Source organism: Molothrus ater, chromosome 1 (genome assembly GCF_012460135.2).
Source record: "Molothrus ater isolate BHLD 08-10-18 breed brown headed cowbird chromosome 1, BPBGC_Mater_1.1, whole genome shotgun sequence".
In the NCBI taxonomy this organism is placed as follows: domain Eukaryota; kingdom Metazoa; phylum Chordata; class Aves; order Passeriformes; family Icteridae; genus Molothrus; species Molothrus ater.
Genome location: NC_050478.2, coordinates 80,849,325 through 80,869,815, shown reverse-complemented (window position 1 = coordinate 80,869,815; position 20,491 = coordinate 80,849,325). Strand labels below are relative to the sequence as shown.

At 37.9% G+C, this 20,491-nt stretch overlaps 1 protein-coding gene across 7 annotated transcripts in view; it reads right to left on the bottom strand.

Moving 5' to 3' along the window:
• The window catches only part of CTNND2 (catenin delta 2), a 637,277-nt gene that overhangs the window by 60,689 nt on the left and 556,097 nt on the right, over window positions 1–20,491 (bottom strand). For all 7 annotated transcript variants that reach the window (XM_054516522.1, XM_036404384.2, XM_036404386.2 and 4 more), the window contains one exon: window positions 9,981–10,131. In XM_054516522.1, coding sequence (XP_054372497.1) covers window positions 9,981–10,131 — 151 coding nt within the window. The remainder of the gene's footprint in view (window positions 1–9,980; window positions 10,132–20,491) is intronic.

Sequence of the window (20,491 nt, the reverse complement as noted above, 5' to 3'; positions counted from 1 at the left end):
TGGGAGCAAAACTACATTTCTTTACTTTTGTTTAATTGAGCCCATCGAGATATTAAGTAGAAGAATCACAGTCTTACCTTATGGAATTATGATAATAAGGCCCCTCAGCAAATTGATTATTCCCTCACTTATCTCAGATGATGAGAATTTGTTACCCTTTTAATATTTTGTAACTGTCTATTCCAAAACTGCTGCTGTTCAATTCCACCAGCTACAGGCATGAAACAGAAGATTTTGATTTTGTAAAATACTGCTTGTTAAATAGGGGTGGAAGTGGATTTTTTCTAAGACTTATTTAACCAATAAAAAAAAAAAAAGAGCCCATAAATGACCAGAAACCTAAGATATAGTGACAGTGCTAGCAGCCAGTCCCAGACAGTGCCTTCTGAGAGGCTACATGCGCATAAAGGTAAAATATTCATAGGAAACATAAGCATTCATTTGCAAAGGCTGCAGCAAAAGACCATTATTCTGCTTTCTGTAATTAGGAGTATATTTGAAGTTTTACTAGTATTACCTGAAACAAGGGCCTTTAACACTGAAACTCATAATAAATGATGGAAACAACCAGGGTATGACTTGGCTCTTACAAGCGAAAACATCCTACATCGAAGTACTTAATGAAGACAAATTAAACTGTCAGAAAACAGAAGCCTCTGAAGATGGCATGCAGAAGCCATCAAGTGTTGTGACTGACTGCCTTTTTTATATCCATCAAAGACTTAACCAACACATGTTCACAGGTATTTTGGCACAGAGTGCATATAACCCACCAAAGCTACCATCACCTTCTGCCCATACTGGGCAAGTGCTATGAACCAGAATATTGTGCAAGCACCTAATGGCCAGGAATAGAAAGAATAAATAAATTCAAATTAACTGCACTGAGATTTAGTTAAAATGCCACTTGTAAGAATCCAGACATTCACAATCTTTCCTAATCCTGCATTCTTTGAACACTAACTCTCTGGTATCTTTTATCTTTGCTGTTGTCTGAGTTTCAGTCAAGGACAGAGTTAATTTTCTGAGTAGCTGTGATGGGGCAGAGCCTGGAGCTGTGTAGGTGTGGCCAAGATATGGTGTTATTAAGCACTATCACTGTCTCAAGCTTGAGGGAAAAAGAAAACATGGACGTGGACAGTCTGTCCACTGTTTTGTTCACTGTCCTGGTTGGAGACCAATTTTTGCCTGTAGGACAGCCTCTTTTTGTATCAATTCTGTATCTTTTTGTTATCAACTTTGTTGCTGTTCCTGTTACTGTCTGTCTTCTTATCTCATTGTAGTTTCCGGTAAATTGTTCTTATCTCAGCTTGGTATGTCTGCCATTTGTCTCTCACTGGAGAGGATGGGGACAGGGAAGCAGCTTGTGGTTTTTCACTTTAGTGGGAGCACTAAATTAAGGAATACCATTTCTAAACCCTGACAGTTACATTTTTATCCAGTGAAAATGAGACTTTCTATGGTGCATTTTTAAATCTAATAGATGATGACAAACACAGGGGTTGCATATTTGCAGGTATTTTATTTCTGTGTCAGCCTACAATTAGTCCTCCTGTGCAAGGACATAGCTTAGGTCCCTGCAATCAGAATTTTCTACCAGTATTACCTTTGTGAATGCTGTTCGGGTTTTGTCCTTAACATTTTTCTTTTTCAAACACTCTAAAACATGAAGAAAACAACTTTGGGGACACTAAAATAGAAGTGGAAGTATCTCTCAAAAGCCACATGAGGTGAGAGGGACATTGTGTGCTGCCCACTTCACCTGTCAACATCTAACCTGGGAACTAGGATTGAATGAGATTTTGCAGGAACAACTGCACTAATTTAGAGAGTGCATGGATGTAGATGCACAGAGAAAATTACTGTTAATATGACTGAAAGCCATCTATAGGTAGTTTAAATTTAATCAATACACATTCATCCTTCCTTTTCTTACTGGTTTAAATTTTTTCCATTTCTCAGATCCACCTTCAACATCTTTTGAAACTACAGTGACCCAGACCCATTCTCAGGGTCTTCACACGTGAGAAGAAAACTACATTCCTTTATCAAATGCTAATTCACCTGTCATGTTCTACTGTCTTGCACTGACATTTCATGAATGGGAATTTGAGTTTCTTCAAAGAAAAGTGCTTTTAGTAAAAAAATGCCATATATGTCACTTCTATAATTTAAAAGTCATTTAAGGTGATATGTATTTCAGGGGAAAACACTATTTTGAATCTTACAGAGAATAAAACTAGCTTGCTGTTTCATTAATTGAAGTTCATACAGAATAGGCTGGAAACATGTTTTGATACACTTATCTGTTACTGTAAGGCTGTCACAAAACTTGGATTTTCAAAGCTGTTTTTCCATTCTCATGGATTTAAAAGTGCTTTTAAAATTACTTTGGCAGTTTCTGAAATTTGCATTTCTACCTTTGTATATTTCATGTGACTAAATTATACGCACTTTTTAGATCAGAACTCCAAAAGGTAAGTGGCACTTCTCAGCACGAACATACTGAGAAGCAGAGATGAAAATTAATATTAAATTGTTTGAAATGTCAATCTTCTGAGTTAGAAAAGCAGATGCAGTTACAGTTTAATTGCCTGCTATCTCGTGCAGGAGAACAGAAATGAACAGAAACTGTTTATCTCAAACAAAATGTAAGGTGCAGGTCAGGGCACTTTCTTATGTGTGAAATGCACATCAGTGAAGTGAAAAGGCACATCCCTCAGCTGTTCTTGGAGGTGGTGGTGTTTTTGGCAGTCACAATTAATCTAGGCTTTCTTGGGCCACCTCTACCAGATTTTGCAACTTTTATGACTTGCATTCAGAATTCAATCTTAAGTAATACTGAATGTGAATACAAAATGATAAAACCTATAATAAAGACTTCAAGGTTTATAAACCTTAAAGCTCTATATGGCATCATTTAACATTACCATCATCATCTAGAGAAGCTGTCATGGTGCAATACTGAAGATGACTCTCTTGATTACAGCACTTAAAATAGAAATACAGGCATTTTACAGGCATTTTCCCACAGTTTATTCCACTAGAAGGAACAGCTGACCTATGGCTGGGTTGTGGTTACAATTTGTGGAGCATCTTGACCTTACTATGACAGAGATGAAATGATTCTCTAACTTGACATTACAATTAAAAACAGATCTGTGGAAGCAGTATTCCCCATTGTCCTAGATTTGAATCTGCATGCAGTTATTTCTGCTGTTTTGGGTGACAATGAAAAATTGTAGAGCTTTTTCACTAATTGCCCTTGCCAAGTCTATTGACCTAATTAAAGGGGAGCAGGACACTGCTCAGTCTGTATTACGAGAACAACTTCTGATGGGATTCAGTGACACAGAAGTTGGCCACTCAGTCTCTGGCCACTTCTCTAGGTTCTCACACGGAACTCATTAGACTTTAAGATCAAACATTTTATGTGATAGAGGTAAGTGGGATGAACACCTAGTGGTGCCATTTTCTTTCTACTGTTCAGAAGCCCAGATGACTACTTGAAACACGATTTTTTTCAGATATTTGAAGGAAGAGAAAAATCCCTCCAAATCCAGACAGGTGTACTTAGGCAATAGGAAAGTTCAGATGTAGAAGAGTTGATCGAATTCTGAAAGTGTTTGATCTTCAATTTGATACTAAAAAAAAGAATTCAGTTTTACCAATGTTAGTTTTCCTCCTAAATCTTCATGTGAGAGTGTTACTTAATAAGAAATGACTGAGATTGAAAACTTTTTCTAACCTCTGTAATTACCAGGTCTGCTTGACACAAATATATTTGAGGAAACATAGAGCAAAAAGCAACATGCAAGTGGCTAAGGCACATGAAAAGTCAGCATCTCCTTGACACAAGGCTTTTACACCACAACGGAAGAAGTACTTAACATTTAAACATTTATCAGGTTAAATTCTCAGCTAACTTATTTATACAACACCAAAAACCAGGGAGTTCAGATGTTGCTATACAGGTTCTATAAAACATCATAGTTTAATTACTCCTTTACTAACTTAAATAGCATCTTTCTCGTCACTAATGAAGAGTAAGGAGCACCAGTTATTAATGCATGACAATACGTTTAATTTTGTAAATCAACTTCTTCAACTTCTTGATGACAGCCTGTTCTCATTCAGGTATCTGTTTATTGTTTTGCCCAGCTCAACTATCAAACACAAAAATGAAGTGCAATAAAAACGGACATAAATTTAAAAATTGCAGGATATATTATGTTGTCACCTTCTTCTGAACAAATGCCTGATTAGTGCTTTCTGGAATCTTCTGCATTGCAAATTTATGTCAATTTAGCATTCCAGTGACTAAGATACTTTATACATCAATTAAAATGCAATAAGAAAATTCACTCTCTCTCACTGTCAGCAGATGCATGTGTGAGAAATTCGGAAATGCTCACATCCAAAAATAAGAGAAAGCTGCATGTAGGCACTATTAAGGGGAATATAAGCTGCATATTTGATTTAATCACCTCCCAACACAACCTCACATTCCCTATCAATGTACATTACTAGGACTCATCTGCTGTTCTTGTAACTACAAAACTGGAAACACTTTTCTCTTGGAATTATTACTAATTCTAAACCAAAATGCAACCATGCTCTAAGATAGGAGGATTCCATGTAGCTGTTAATACACCAGAAGAGCCATGTTCTGCTCTGAGAATGAAAATACTTCATTCTGATCCATTTTCAGCCTCACAGCTAACAACCAGTCTTTCCAAATGCTGATATCACACTTTGAAATAACATATCTGAACTTAGGCAAGGTGACCCTGTGAGGTTCCTTCCAACATGAATTATTCTGCAAATCTAACAATTCATTAGAGTTGTGAACTCCTGATACATCATTCAGTCAAACTTTCTCAAGTTTAGCAATAAAACTTTGAAACAAACACCAGGCACCCAAACAGACTCACACTGCTATGAGATCAAAAGACATACACTGACAATTTACACACTTCTTAGTTGGTTTTCATCTCTAAACAACAGTGATACAGTAATATAGGGTAACTTCCATCTTCTCACTATAAGTAGTATCTTATTTTTAGACTAAATAAGTAGCTTTCTGTGAGTCTCTCAGTCACCTATAAGGCATCCAATACAGGCATCTTATCTTAGACAATGAACTTCTAGACACCTAGCAAAAGTAAGCAGTTTCCAGCACCCATTAGGTAATAATTTAATTCATGTGCTACTGTTGAATTTTGCATGTATAACTGCATTACTGACAGACAAACAGTGAAAAGAGGATAATAATTCAGTACAGACACACAGTCCCTAACTCAAGAACCATTATTTAAAAATGAGCCCTGCTACAGGCCCTGTTTTGAAACCTAATTCAAAACTCTGTGAAGGCAGAAGAAATTGTACCACTAACTTTACTTATCTGAATCAAGCTTTTACAACAACAGTCGTAACAAGAAAGTTTTAAATATTATAACACTTCAACTTATCCCATTAAACTCCATAGAATCTAGAGCCCTGAACAGACACCTGGATTCTCTAAACAGTTAAAGGGCATAGATATGCAAGGACTTCTTTTCTACACAATTCAAGAAGTCAACAAAAACTTTTAAGTGGAACTGTCCTCCTTTTTCCCAAGGGATTAAAATAATACCAGTCTCTAAAAAAGGAAAGAAAATCTTTTATTTTACTGCAAAAGTGCAGACCAAGAGGCCAAGAGAAAGAATGGTTCTTTTCAATTACTAGTACAATATTCCTCTTAATCAGAATTCTGACCCAGAACAGCATTAGAAATCATTGTCAGGATAAAATGAAAGTGACAGAATGACTTAAAACACAAGACTGTGCATTGAAGTTTTATACATTTTACCTCCAGCTCTGCTTTCTCTCCAAAGCCCGTACTCTGTGGACTTGCCACTGAACAGTACTAATACAAATTCCAAATTTTCCTTCAAGAGGAAAAATCCTATATTGTACATATTTTGCAGTACATGAATAGTGACAAATTTCTCATCTGGGGCAGCTAGAAAAATCAGCCTAACTTGTTTGAAAGACCACCGACTGCACTTTAAAATACCACAGTAATTTCCATTTAAAATAAAAGGTGACTGCCGTGCAAACAGAAGAACAAGGAAAACACAAATTTTGGGGATAGTCATCCTTCAAAAATTTCAGACAGGAATAGTCTGTACCTGCTTGTTTAGGTAGAATAACAAGTCACATTATTTTTCAATTAACTGTACAATGCATAATCTCCTTTGTTAAAGAGGTCATGGATAGCAGCGGAGAGGAAAATGCTGTCTGTCTTTCAGATAAAGGAAAGATGAAGCTGGCTTGTTTCCCAGGACTGAATGGGGAATCCTGATTTGGAAACCTTCTCACATGCAGGGTGGGAAGAGAAGGGAGGCTGCTGCACCACTGCTGGCTGGGAGAATCCCAAGGACACAAGTGTACAGTGCAGGCTCAGGTAACCAGAGGAGGACTTTTGAACCAGAAAGGCTGTGGAGGGCGTTTGAACCAGAAAGCCACTGAAGGTTGCTGGGGCAGACAGCAAGGAAACAATTCATCCTGCAAAGATGCTGTTTACAGGAGATGGGTTTATTTTTTACTTTTCTGCCCCATCCAGCTCATCCAAGTTATTTGTAATTAAAGAAACTATATTGTATTAGCAATATTATTGTATTGTATTAGGTTTTCTGATACCATGGCAACAAAATGTGGCTTTAGAAAATGGAGTTTGTAGGTGCACTCCTGTAGGGAAGACAGTGGCACAGCTTTGGTGTGAGGTGCTGGCCTGACCAGCACTGCCAGAAGCAAGAGGTCTGCAGAAAATCCTCAATTTAAAAACTGCATTCCCAGCAGAAAGAGAATAATATCATATCCTCAAACTAAGGTGCCAGTATAACTCTGAGGAACACAGAATGGTGGGTTTGTTATTCTACTTTCCCTTACTCACCCTTTTTTTTTTTGAGAGAAAGGGACAGATGAAGAAGAGGGAAAGAACATGGGAATGACATAACTGCACAAAGGTCATCAACATAGCTTTTAGAGGACCTGTGGAACAAAAGTGATTTTCTTCTGCCTAAGTGAACAGTTGAAAACAAATAAAAGTGATTTTTGTCAATTCAGTGACATTTACAGGGGCTGGGGGGAGAAGCTAATGGACCCATGGAGAAGTTTAGCAGAGACAGAACCTGCTTCAAGGAAGGAAAAGAAGCCTTCCAAAATGCTGAGCACATGAATAGAAGTGGAAAAATGTGATACCAGAGGGACACAGGGATGCTGTGCAGCCTAGATCACTGAAACCAAGGAAGAACAAAACAGGCAATATCAGTAGTGGATCTTTTCCTCAGCTGTGGGAGAAAAGGCTGAGAAACCTTTCCCTTGGGTGCTCTCTTGGGAACAACAAAGACTATGAACTATTTTATGCAAACAAGGATCCTGGAAGTCAAGTGAAAATGAATGTGGTCTAACCCGTGACCAGGAATGCACCTGGGCAGTGTGTTCAAGAAGAGAAAATTGGGTGTTGTATTATCTATTCCAGGCCAGATTTACCATGTTTTTGAGTGCAGTTGAATTTTGGGAAGGAGAAGGATGAATATGTCTGCTGTCTCAGCCAAGGGACACACGGCACAATGCAAAAGCAATGAAGAAGGAGAAAAGAGCAGGTCCTTTTAAAGACATGGAGCATGCCTGAAATGAAACCCAGGAAGAAGACCTCAATATAAATAAAGAAAATGTTGCTATGGGGATGGCTCAGATAAATTATAAGAGAAGCCTCTCACCAGCCTTTAGCAATATAGCATCATAGTTGATAGATCTGTGTGAAAAACAAAACAGATTGGTCAATTCAATGAAGTCTAGTACAAAACTTCTGGCCATCGAGAAAAGGGTCTTTGTGTTTGTTTTGTAGAGCAGTACAGGTGAGCCTGGATTTTGGCAAGGTTTCTAATATATTTTCCAGGTTCCTCAATACTGATTTATGGCCTGCTTGGCAGCAGCAGAATTAAATATATCATTCTCTGGCACATTTCTGTAAAAAAATGTCAGCTGGGAATGAAACGACAGCACCACTGAAAAGAAAGCTTTATAAAGGCACTAAAAACCCCCCAACCAACTCAATTCTAGCTATGTAACTTTACTATATATACAGTTGGAAAATTCTCCTTTAGGAAAGATAACCTTTAGGAAAGGTTGTTTTATGGGGAAAATTCCAGCTTGTGAGGCAGAGTGTGTCAGCACAAGAACCTGATGCACTAACAACAATCAGAAAGAGAAAAGATAAATAGCATGTTGATTTTGCCTAGGCAGAAGGATGCCTGAGGAACTACCCTGATAAAGCACAAGCTCCTTTTGAGGCTTCCTTTGCATAGCAACAGCTAAGGCATCCTCCAATACATATACAATACACAGAAGTGCAATATCACAAAAATGGATGGACTACAACATGAGTTGAAATCCTTGACTACTGCTGATGTTTAGCATTTCTGAAAATCAGCTGCATGATAGGCCCTATTTGCTAAGAAATACTAGAGAACAAGAGCAGTAATGACCGCTATTACTGTTTCTTTGAAGTTCAATAATGAAAGCCAAAGAAATGAACATACAAAGATCACAGCTGAAATGGTCCAAGAATTATAATCATAACTCCCCTGTCATATTGGCATGTTTGGGTTGTTTTTAAGCTGCAGCGAATTACTATTGCAATTATGAAGTACAATTTCTCAGAATAACCCTACAAATAACATAAAGCAGAGCAGCCCTCTACAGCTATTATCAGCTGGCTACATAAATAAATATATTAGGTTATTATATTCACCAGACTCTTCCCACATTTTTTAAATTTATCTTTGCTTTTATGATGTGTTATTTAAGAATTTCATAAAATACTAAAATGTTGAGGTTGTGCCAATTAACTACCCATAATTTAACCAGTATTTTGAATGGCACACCAGAGTGAAACAGCTCAATTTTAAATGTATAGTGTTACATTCCTAAATGAAATTTGTAGATCTGGGAACATTAGTACAATAAGACACCCCTCCCAATATGAGAGGAGTGATTGCCTTGTTTTAACAACTTGCAGAGCACTGCTGTAAAGAAGCATTAACCCTAAGACAGCACTGGATGCAAGTAATAAACATTATGATCATAGTATCTATTTATATTATTCTGTAATTAAAAGCAGAGAAGAAATATGCTGTAATGATAACAAATCAACAAGTCAGGAAAAATTAACAGAAAATATGCTCTTAATGTACAGAAGTAGAAATAATCTGGTTATGATTGTTGAAATAGTTAAAAATCAAGGAAGTGATTATTTTTCAAAGACAGAACATGAAAATAAAAGCTCAATGACCCACAGTGTTTGGATGAATTACAGCTAAAAAAACCCACTAAAAACCTGAACAAAATAAAAACCCAGTAGTGTGCTTCCTGTACTATCAGAATTCGGGGCAATAACGATGTACATAAATTATTGTCCTATTCCTTAAGACCATATTTTCCTTAAGACCATATTTGTTTGTGAAGCAAGAGTCTCCCAGTTCTCTTTCTGGAGCTACTAATCTGCCCAGTAAATTCCTGTAACCTTCTTAAAATTTTTATGACTTGTTACTTCATGGCTCCAAAGTTACGTGCAATAGGTAATCTGAGGATCAGGAGGGGGTGCCCTGCTTAGATCCTTGATCTGGAAGATGCAAGTGCCAGCCTAAGAATGAAATGCTAAAGCAGAACAAAGCCATAGCTTTTCTTACAGAGATTACAGCCTGAAAGATCAAGAAACATTGCATGATGTTTAATTAATTTAACAATTCCTTGATATATACTAGCAAGCTGTCACATAAAATCTGAGTATGACACACTAGAGAAAGAATTAAAGAAATTGTTCTAGAAATGTGAGAATAATTTTCATTGTGCTCATTCTGCTGTGAACTGGAAAAAAAAAAACCACCACCCCCAAGCCCACAGTAGATATAGATTGTTTGGAAAGAACATACCTATTAACTCTTTATTTCTGACATCTAAGGCCATGTTTCGTAAAGCTGTAGCAACTGCACATACCACCCGGTCATTGTCTATCCGGAGCAGCTCCACCAGGATGGGCAATCCTTTCTCCTTGCGGACGGCAGCGCGGATGTACACTGACCACTGCGAACACACGGGACAGAGAGAGGGGGACAAAGTGAACAATCCACCACAGGCAGTGAGGCACCCGAACTCACAACAGAGTAAGGGCTAACAGAAGCACCTGGATGCAAAATTCAAAGGAGTGGAAATAATTGCATTGATGATGCCAGGAAACCACTTGATTTGGCAATCAGCACTCTTTTTTTTTTTATGGTGACAGAGAAATTAAATGATGAATTGACTTCTTTCCCAGCACACCTGGTTACATTTTCACGGCCCAAGTCTGCAGACAACTTACTTTTCACCAGCGTTTTGTATGCAACATCTAATGATGCTTGTTTACTGCTAAACTAACAATATTTATTTTACAAAATATGTATTTGCATTACAAAGCAAGTTCAAGAGGTCTGAGTATTCTTTGTTGTTACCCTAAGAATTATTCAGTCTATAAACATGAAAACACTATTATAATTTCTCTTGTGATTGTTAACTTGTTCAGAAAGAAAACTGAGGATAATTTCATGCCTGGTTTTGGCAGCTATAGTGATCCTAACTAGAATACTTTTGTACATTGAAAGGCTAGCCATTCCCTCAAGAGCTGACCTGAGGGCAGTGTGTGCCTATGCTGTGCCTGGCTGCAGGTATCACGTGGCTGCAGCATAAACCCAGTGGCTGATTCTATCAGAGAAGCCTGTAGGCATCTCCCACTTGACAGCTGGTCATGACACCACTGGCACGGCCTTGTCTTTGTATCAAAGCGAGCAGTATGTTCTCATGTAAACATCCTTTTCATTTGACAGCAGAAATGATGAATGGAATTGTTTACTTCTAAAAAACTCTTCAGGAGCTCTAAAGATTATCATGTCAGTGAACAAGGGATCTGTGCAGTGCACTGTGATTGATTAGGAAATCCATCCAGAGCTGTACAACTTGGGGTTCTCAGCACATAAAGGGGTGAAAGATCAGCTATACTACCCTGTTTTCCATTCTGCTGCTATCTCCAGCTGTTGTATAACATAAACAGGAAGCAGCTGCGACCTTGTGGGTTTTAAGTATATGGGTACTGCCAAAGTTAAGTTGTTTGGACACCTGTAGATGCACAGGTCTCCTCAGCACAGCCCACTTCAAAACAAGCCATCCACAGGCACACATTCCTTTCACTTCATGTTCTCTTCTCTGCAATTTCAATAAAGTTCACATTCATGTTTCTTGTACTGACTGTTAAAAGGAAATTATTGAAGCACAATGTCTCCTTCCTTGGCATGGATGCTTATCTTGCCATTGTATGTGGAAGGTGAAGACAAGTTCTGGAAGGTCTTTGCTTTTGAAATATTTCAATTATTTCAGAAACTAGGATGCTAAGTCTTAGGATTTTCTGATCTAAATGGCTCTTGTCTTTTGACAAAGACATCCCACTGTAAAGAATAATTACATTGCAAAAGCATTACTCCATAGCCAGGCAGAGTAAAAAAAAAAGCACATTCACTGTAAGCAGACCATGCTTAACCCCTGCATACAGCCTCTACTTACCACAGCTGAAGAGCTCACTTTAAAAGCATCTGTTTATATCAGATATATGCCCTGAATAGCAAAAACCAGAATATATATTTATGATAAAAACAGTAGATGTGGAGATAGACAAGAACTCCAGTGCTGCAATGTCTGTAGTACAAGTTTGTTCCAGGTGATAGGATTCAGGGGAAATTGGGAAAAAAGGAACGCAAACCAGAATTCTGGAATTTAAAGAGTATTTTTTTATTAATTCTCCTCTGTAGTAACTATGCATAACAAAAGGCAGTTGGCTGGACTTTGCTGAAGATGAAAGTGATAACAGTTATGATAAGCTATCTTGTCAGTTACGTTGGACAAGGGGTTCTCAGCATCCCTGAGCATATTAATGTGTCTAAAACATAAATGTGCTGACATTTTGTGCTACAAAGCAAACAGCTTATGGGAGATAAGTGATAGCAGGACTCCTTGTTGATCTTTTTCTATGCTCTCTCCTCCAGTCTCTTCTCTAGAACCATTGTGTAGGATGATCATCAGACAAAAAACTAAAACAGATCTTAAGGATCAAAGAGTCTAACAGGAAGTATTTTGTGAAAAAGTTTCTTCCCTATACATTAATTTTAATGGGATATTAAGTATAAAGGATGCTATGGAAACAACAAATGGATATTTCTAACCTTCCTGGCTTAATAAATATGTATTTACCTGCCAGTTAGATTTATTCTCACCTGCAGCTGGGAAATGAGCAATACCTCCTTGCACTTAAAAAATGCTGTATTTTGTACATCACTCCCAGGGGAAGCATCTGTTGTGTCTGCTGTGATTACAAGGTGACTGCCAGCGTGAGAGTTCAAGATAACAGTGAGAGTATTTTGAGAAAGAAGTGAGCCTGTCTGGTTGAGGTGAGAGTTCAGGCTGGATGAGAGTATTCTGAAAGATGCTGCTGTTCATTGCAGAAGTAAATCACAGATGTAGCATCTCCAGAATGGACTACATGTGGAACCAGTGGGGGTGTTTGTTTTGAGAGAAAAAAAGCCTTATCTATGTCTATTCAATACCAAGGAGAATCAAAAATAATCCCTTAGATTATTCACTATATTTTAAAAACCTCCATTCTAAAACCTCAGTAAACAGTTTTTCTTTGATTTTTTTTAGCCACCTACCAAGAGAAAACATAAGCACTTGTTCAGACAGACTTCTTAGGATGTAGCACTTTCATCATCCATTCCAACCCAAAAGTTTAAGAGGAACAAATTAGGAAATGTTTTGCTTTTAAGCCTAGAGAGAGAGTAGGAGACACTGTAGGAGAAACACTGAAATAACTCACTATGAAAAAAAAAGAGAAAATATAAACCTCCTTACTAAATAAACAACATGCAAGCCTTCAGGATCTGTAATGAACCAATCAATTTGATTACAACAGTAAAAAAGAGAGCTCCAAAGCTTTCACAGGGGAAAGATCCAGATATAATTTTTTACAGATGCACATATGCACACATACATATAAAACAATGGGTGGAGTACTACAGAAAAGTTAAGTACAAAACCTCTCCTCTCTCCTGTGTACTCCTCTCCTTCCCAAGCTGTCTTTTTCCAGAGGATGTCATCCACTTTGGGAAAAGTTCACAGACTCCTCAATGTGTGATTTGCTATCATTTAATCTGCTGCTTCAAGTCATGAACCTTAGGCAGAAAGAGAGAAACGCTTTTAATTGTTTCAAGGGTCTCTGGAGAACTTTCCATGTGGAAAGTGGTATGAACTGTCTGGTCCTCTTTCCTTAAGCTGCCAATTAGGACAAGTCTCTGCAAGCAATTATGCTGCACTGTGTGGATTTCAGGAAAGCTCAAATGGAGGTGCCTCAAAAAGTTATTTCATTCTTACAGAGAATGGAGAAATTGATTCAGCCTTGTGTACACTGATGATCCTTCTGTTTGCCTAAAGCCATCGTGCGGTGCCTGCATTTCCACATTGTGGGTCAATTGCTAATACGAGCTCAGTGAAGCATAAAAGCGAAGAGATGAAAAAATCATAAAAAAGAAAAGAGACAAAGGGTTTGTTGCCTATCAGTCAGTAAATGAGGCACTCTGCTAATACACTTAATCATCCTGTTACTGCACAAATCAGTGCCAGTGTCAACGATCAAATAGCTGTTCAGTTTGTATAGCAAAAGCGTTCCTGTGGGAACAGCAAACACTTTAGTGGCAACAAGCAGCCAGAAAATAAAATAAAATCATTGTTGCTGCATCAGATTGAGGCTAAATTATCAGAGACAAGCACAGGAGCCGAAGTCTTTGCATGAATACACTTTACCAATAATGGAATTTGGGGGGCATAACTACTACACATCCCTTTGAAGGTACAGAGTAGAGCTCTATGTCCACTTTCATAAGAGGCTTCCTTTTTATTTTCATCACAGTAATTAGGTAGAAAAATAGAGTAAACTTGCAAATTATTTTTTTGTTTGTCAGATACCATCTGCACAAGTGAATGCCTCTAGGGATTTAGGATTATATTAGGCCGAAACTCAAGAAAAGAGTAATTACTCTAGATAAAACTCAATTATATTTTCCAGAAAAATTTAAAAGCACTTATTCACTTAACTCCTTCTGGTGTTTCATATGGTTTTCTTTATTTCTCTATGAAGCAGGAACACAGGAGACCAAACTGAACAATGAAGAAATTTCCATCATAAAATGAGAAAGAAGAAAACTACCAAAATAAATTCCCCCCCTAAAAATGCAAGAAATACCAACAACTGTATACACTTGACATTTTGAATGGATTCACTTTCCTCTCATTGACATCAGTGCTCCCAAAGTATCTGCAGAATATTTCACCCCATACTTCAGCTTTGACTAGAATTTGGATTGTACTGGTACAGTTCAACACTGCGACCCAAAGACTATTGAGTTACTGAATACTAAAAGGAACTACTAAGACATAAACCACAACATGAAAGCTAAATCAGGGGAGCAGGCATGACACAGCAAACTAAATTACTTGGCAAATTATAGTACCAGGAAGATTAGAGAGACTTGAGGTCTGCTAGGAAAGGCTTAGAAAGAGTCCATGCTAACAGTAGTAAAATAGCAGACCATGAAAGAGAACTGAATGTGAAATAATCAAAGATCAGTGAGTAATTAAAGACAAATATTCCTCTCTGTCTGATCAGACTCAATGTAATATACCTATCAGGAAAAAAGGAAAATATTTTTATATTCAAAAATTAAAGATCTACTTTACTCAAAAAACTCTATTGGGATCCCTAAGAAGTCACACCACCTGACAGACAGCAAAGCTCTGAAATCTTGGTTAACTCTCTGCAGTTTCTGAAGAGGGCAGAAAGAGACATCCCAAGGACTTCTTGTCCCAGTTGTGGTGTTCTGCTCTCAGAAATAATCCTATCTGGTATACTACTAGCAAGTTCTCTACATCTTTGTGTTGGGACAAGAGTAAAGTATTAACTGGTTACTCTTTTGCTCCACAACCTTAGTCAAGATTAAAGAGAAAGGAAAAAATCCAGTGGGTAAAGATACAAAGTTAAGTAAATAAACTAGAGAAAAATAAAAGTGTTAACAGATGTTACCTTAAACAGGAAGGCAAAACTGATAAGGAACTGCCTTTGCACCTCATCATTCCTGGTTCTGCAGAACAAGTAGGTATTATGTTTCCAAAATCATCTGAGAACTTTTATGATCAGTTTTCCAAACATTTTAACTAATATAATTAAAAAAGAAAAGATTTGGGACAAAAGTAACACATCTCATGGGAAGAAAACTGCTTATAGTAAGGGATTACCTTGAACATGAAGGCACTATGAACTACTGTGCTCCCATTCCATATACACCCATTCCATATACAGATGGCCATGCTAATTTCCTTATGATGTCAATGATACAAGTGTTTGCAGCAGCAGGTCTTGTTTTTTAAATATTGTCCTGTCCCTTCAATTTTGTCTTCTGTCCTCCAGAGCCAATACATCTCCAGTGTATTAACAATTTACGTACTTATACAATCCAATGTATTTAACAATTGATGCTGCCTCATTAATGAGGTGTTTCTACCAGGTAAGAATTCCTGACAGAGCAAAGCATTGGAATTCCTGACAGAATAAAGCATTGGTTATTTTAAAAATTGACTTTGTTGATCACATATTAAGTTATAAATGGTCTTCTGCATCCTATCACATAAAGATTCACAATACTACTACTTAGGAGAAAATGAAAGCAAGCCTTTTCACTGTAATCCAAGAAAACTTTCTCCTGAAACAGCCTGATGAAACTTCAAAGGGTTAATACATAAATAACTAAATCAGAAAAGTCTGGCAAGGAACCCACAATATGTCCTTGCCTGATAAGAGAAGATTGATAACCTAGATGTCTGCAGCTTTAAAAACTAATTACTCATTATCTTCAAGAGTGTGCATGGCAAGGAGCTTGAAACTCTTTCTCATACTACTCTTTGAAACAGCTGCACTGACCTTGTGCCTAAAATGGTCTCTTTTATGTTTTCAGTTTCCTTATCTAATAATTTACTTAATGGAGCTCTTGCTCCTATGAGAGTCCGATTTCCCTCAGCACGGAATTAACAAAAAAAATGCAGTTTCTTGTCTAAGAAACAAAGACCATGATAGCATCTAGCCTATCTCAAGAGATCAGGCCAATGACCCATAAACACCATTCACATGGGTATTGTACCTGTATATTAGGGATCAAAGGCAGGGACATTCAGCAGTCTGACCAAAGAGCTCCTCATTCCCTGCTGAGTATGATCAAACATGGAACAGAAAGGAGAGGCACTAGAAAGAACCAGCCAAGGAATGCTAGAGTTTCATGAGACTGATACTGACCTCAACAGAGCAACACTTGCTCCTCATGTTACAGTCAAAGGATAAGAAAGGAGGAGGCTCAGCAGAATGGCTACCTTGGACTTGCAGAGGACAAACTTTGGGCTGTGTAGGAGACTGGTTCACAGAGTATCTTGGGAGACAGTACTGAAGGGCAAAGAAGTCCAGGAAGGCTAGACATTGTTCAAGTAGGAAATCTTAAAAGCTTGTTCCAGTTGTTGAGAGGAACAAGTCATCCCTGTATGTTAAAAGATGAGCTGGTGGGGAAAAGCAGCAGCCTGGTTGAACAAAGCTGGAGCTCAGGAAAAAATGAACAGAGTTTTTCCCTCCCCTTCAGAAGAAGGGAGCTCAGGAGGGCTATATGGATGTTCTGAGGTTTCAGGGAGAAAATCAGAAGGGCCAAAGTCCAGCTAGAAATAAATCTGGCTACTGCTGTAAAAGACAACAAAAATATAAATTTCTATAAATACAGCACCAACAAAAAGAAGGCTAAGGAGAATCTCAATCCTTTATTGGATGCAGGGAGAAACACAGTGACAGGGGAAGAGGAAAAGACTGAGGTACCAAATGCTTCTTGTCCTTGGATCACAACACCCTGGGCAGCGCCACAGGCTGGGGGCAGAGTGGCTGGAAAGTGGCCCAGTGAAAAAGGACCTGAGTGAAAAAGGACCTTGACAGTGGCTGAACACAATCCAATGTGTGTCCAGGTGGCCAAAAAGGCCAAGGGCATCCTGACCTGTATCAGCAACAGTGTGGAAAAGGAAGTTGGCCATCCTGTCATTAAAGCAGATGAGGGAGTTCCTAAAGCCTGTAATTAACTGAGACAGGAGACTGAGTGCACAGAAGGGACTAAGCAAGGCTCAGAGCAGGTGTGCTATCGGTTCCAATGTAAGCCAGAAGAAATAAAGTCAATCTTGTTGCCTGGTTTTAAAAGATAGGTATTGCCTATGTAAGTAATGATAGTATTTTTTTAAAGAATCATCTGAATGAAGATTTTATTTTTAATGTTTGACAAAACTAAGGAAATGCCACTTGTGGTGACAACATTGTGTTACAACCACATGTAACAACAAAGGTTATGTAAGACCAGAGGCAATGGGCAATAACTGAAACACAGGACTTTTGCAAAAAGCAGGAATTGCTTCTTCACTTGTGAGGGGGACTGAACACCAGCACAGGTTGCCCAGAGAGGTTGTAGAGTCTCCAGTCTTGGAGACATTCAGAAAACCATCTGGACATGGTCCCACACAATTGCCTCCAGGTGGCCTTGCTTAAGCAGGGGGTTGGACCCGATGACCTCCAGAGGTCCCTGCCAACCTGAGCTCCTTTGTGATTCTATGAGTTCAGAGCAACAGGTCTTGCAATATTGCAGTAATGTCTGGCAGATAAACTGACATCAACCTAAACTCAGCTGTCAGATACATACAGACACAGTAATAAGGAGATATCCTAGTATTTCCTTTCTTCCTGAGAGGATAATTTTATTCAGAAGGGACATAACCTTGGATGCTTGACACTGTTAACTCGAGGACATTTTGCATATAACTTTTTACAGGCTCAGGAGATTTAATGTGTTAATAGCCAATTGACCAAGGTGAAAACTAAAAAGAACTTGCCACTTTTATTTTTACCATCTGAGGAGAAGTATTAATGCCAGACTACATATAAAAAGATAATCTTTTACAGGATTGCTCTTGTAATTTTAAACCATGTAATTTTTTCAATCCAAGGCATTAAAATAAAAAAAAAAAATGAGGTTGCAGAAAGAACTTCTGGTTTGAAGAGTTATAATGGGAGAGATTTCTTAATAAGCAGGCAATTGTCTTCAGAATAGAGCTGGGAGAGTCAGAAAGTCTCCTTTTTTCTTATTCTATATTTTTGCACAAATTTGGTTAAACACAAATTAAGTGGCAAAGAAAAATAACAGAGCTCCCAGTGAAAGTTAATACCTAATGGGAAATAAAGAGTTTGCACTGCTTCCAAAGGCATGTCTCAAACCTTATTTGTTCAGGGAAAACTCCAGCTAAGATTGATGAGGAAAGTGTTTCCCTAGCTTTATTATTTCATATTTCTAAGCAGCTTTAATATTCAAGTTCACATCAAGTATAATTACAAAAAGCCTATTCTTTGAAAAAAAAAATCTTAGAGGCAATGAGAGGAAGCAAAGCCTAACCCAATGTCCACGCTTTTCACGTGTTGCTCCTTCTACCTGCAGGATGATCAGGATATCATGAAACTACTGTGGTTATGATCTGATGGGACAAAATGTTTTGGGAAGCAGTAACTTCTTTAAAACAGTAACCCTTGCAGTCCCATGTAGCAGCTGAGCTCGGCAGAAGGTGGTGAGGGGGTGCAGATCCAGGGCTGACAAACTGCCCCATTGCTGTCAGGCAGCAGCACAGTGCTTGGAGTGTGCATTATGGCAGTCACCAACCCTGTCAGGAGGGGGACATGCAGTGACCCCTAGCTGGTGTCACAGGTCACTGTGGAGGGCAACAGTTGGACCTTAGGCAATGTGATACTCTGGCAATGATGTAGATAATGTTAATTTGTCCAGTTTTTCCAAAAGACTTACATATTGGCTGTCTCCATAGACATTATTCTAGAAGGGCCAATCCTATTTTTCATGGATGCATCAAGTAAGCACATGAACAAAAAAGGTATCTCTGTGTGCATACGCATGTAATTTTCCATGACAAAGATGGTTCTTCTCCTTCAGATTCCAATACCAGTGTCCTCCTTATGTGATAACATCTTGATGCAGAACAGTGAGATGAACAAATGTCTGTGTTTATCTGAAAGAGTCTCTTCCAAAATGAGTTCTGCTTTGTATATAAGCTGGCAATCTTTTTCAAAACCAGAATATACACCAAAGTCAAGATACGCAGTCATAAATTATGCCAGGTTAAATTTTCACATCGAAAATACTCTTCCTCATACATCAAAATCAGTATCCTGTTTTATTGATAAATCTTCATTTGGATCAGCTAATGTATTTGCCACCAAGATGCTCCTTTTCTGGTTTGTTACTGTGTAATAAACTGCGCTTGGTGTAATAATAATTGCACTGACCAAATATTTCATTGGTCATTATAAAAAACTCCCAAGTTTTACTTTGATGATGGGTAATACATGTCAAGATTTTGGTACTAGGTGTTTCATTTTGACATAGAAAAATTGTCTGTAACTATATAAGTATGTCCCACTTTGTTCTTTTATGTTAGTATTTGGTTTTAGAAGGAATTCCTGCAACTGAAGCAGTGCTAAAATTGTCCTACAGATTATGTTTCACCATGTGCATGTGTTGATTTTATGTGTATGTATCCCTGAGAAACTATACACCCTGAAATAATGAAAACTTTCAGCCTTTCTGAGCTATTAATCCTTAAAGCTACATACTGCTGCTTTCTTTTTGTGCCTGAAATTCTCCAAAGCAGTCTAGGGGATTTAGACACATATCGTCTGTTAATTCTAGCAGTAGACATTTATCTAAATCCTCTACATAACTTTTTATTTTTTAAAAATTACCCAGGCTTCCTTTTATCTGCTCACTTTCTCTCTGTAATAGCACTGGCTAAGCACTGCCTGTGTTAAAAATATTACCTCTTGGCCACCCAAGAGGATTAGACAGCTTTGTACTAGAGGAATCAAAAGGGTGAAACAGCTAGGAAAGAATTGTGTAAGTGTATCAACTGCATTGTATTTTTTTCCAGAAGAGACTGTATCTTCAGTAGTGTGTGAGCACACCTGGTAGGCTGGGTGCTTCATATAGTCTGTGGTTCTTCTGATATTATAATAATGCTAATTGGAAAAAGCCCACAACTGCTATTGCTATTGTCATTAATAGCAACATTGTTTATCTTCATACAGTTTGCTCTTCTCTCTTTCAGTTTTAAGTTTCAGTAATCATAAAGTTCTTAAAGAATTCAAGTAAAAAAAAATAATTTCCATTCTTTATAAAATTACCATTTCTTGGAGGAACTAAAAAAATTAAAATCTCCCTGAGGAATAACCTCTTCTTTTAAG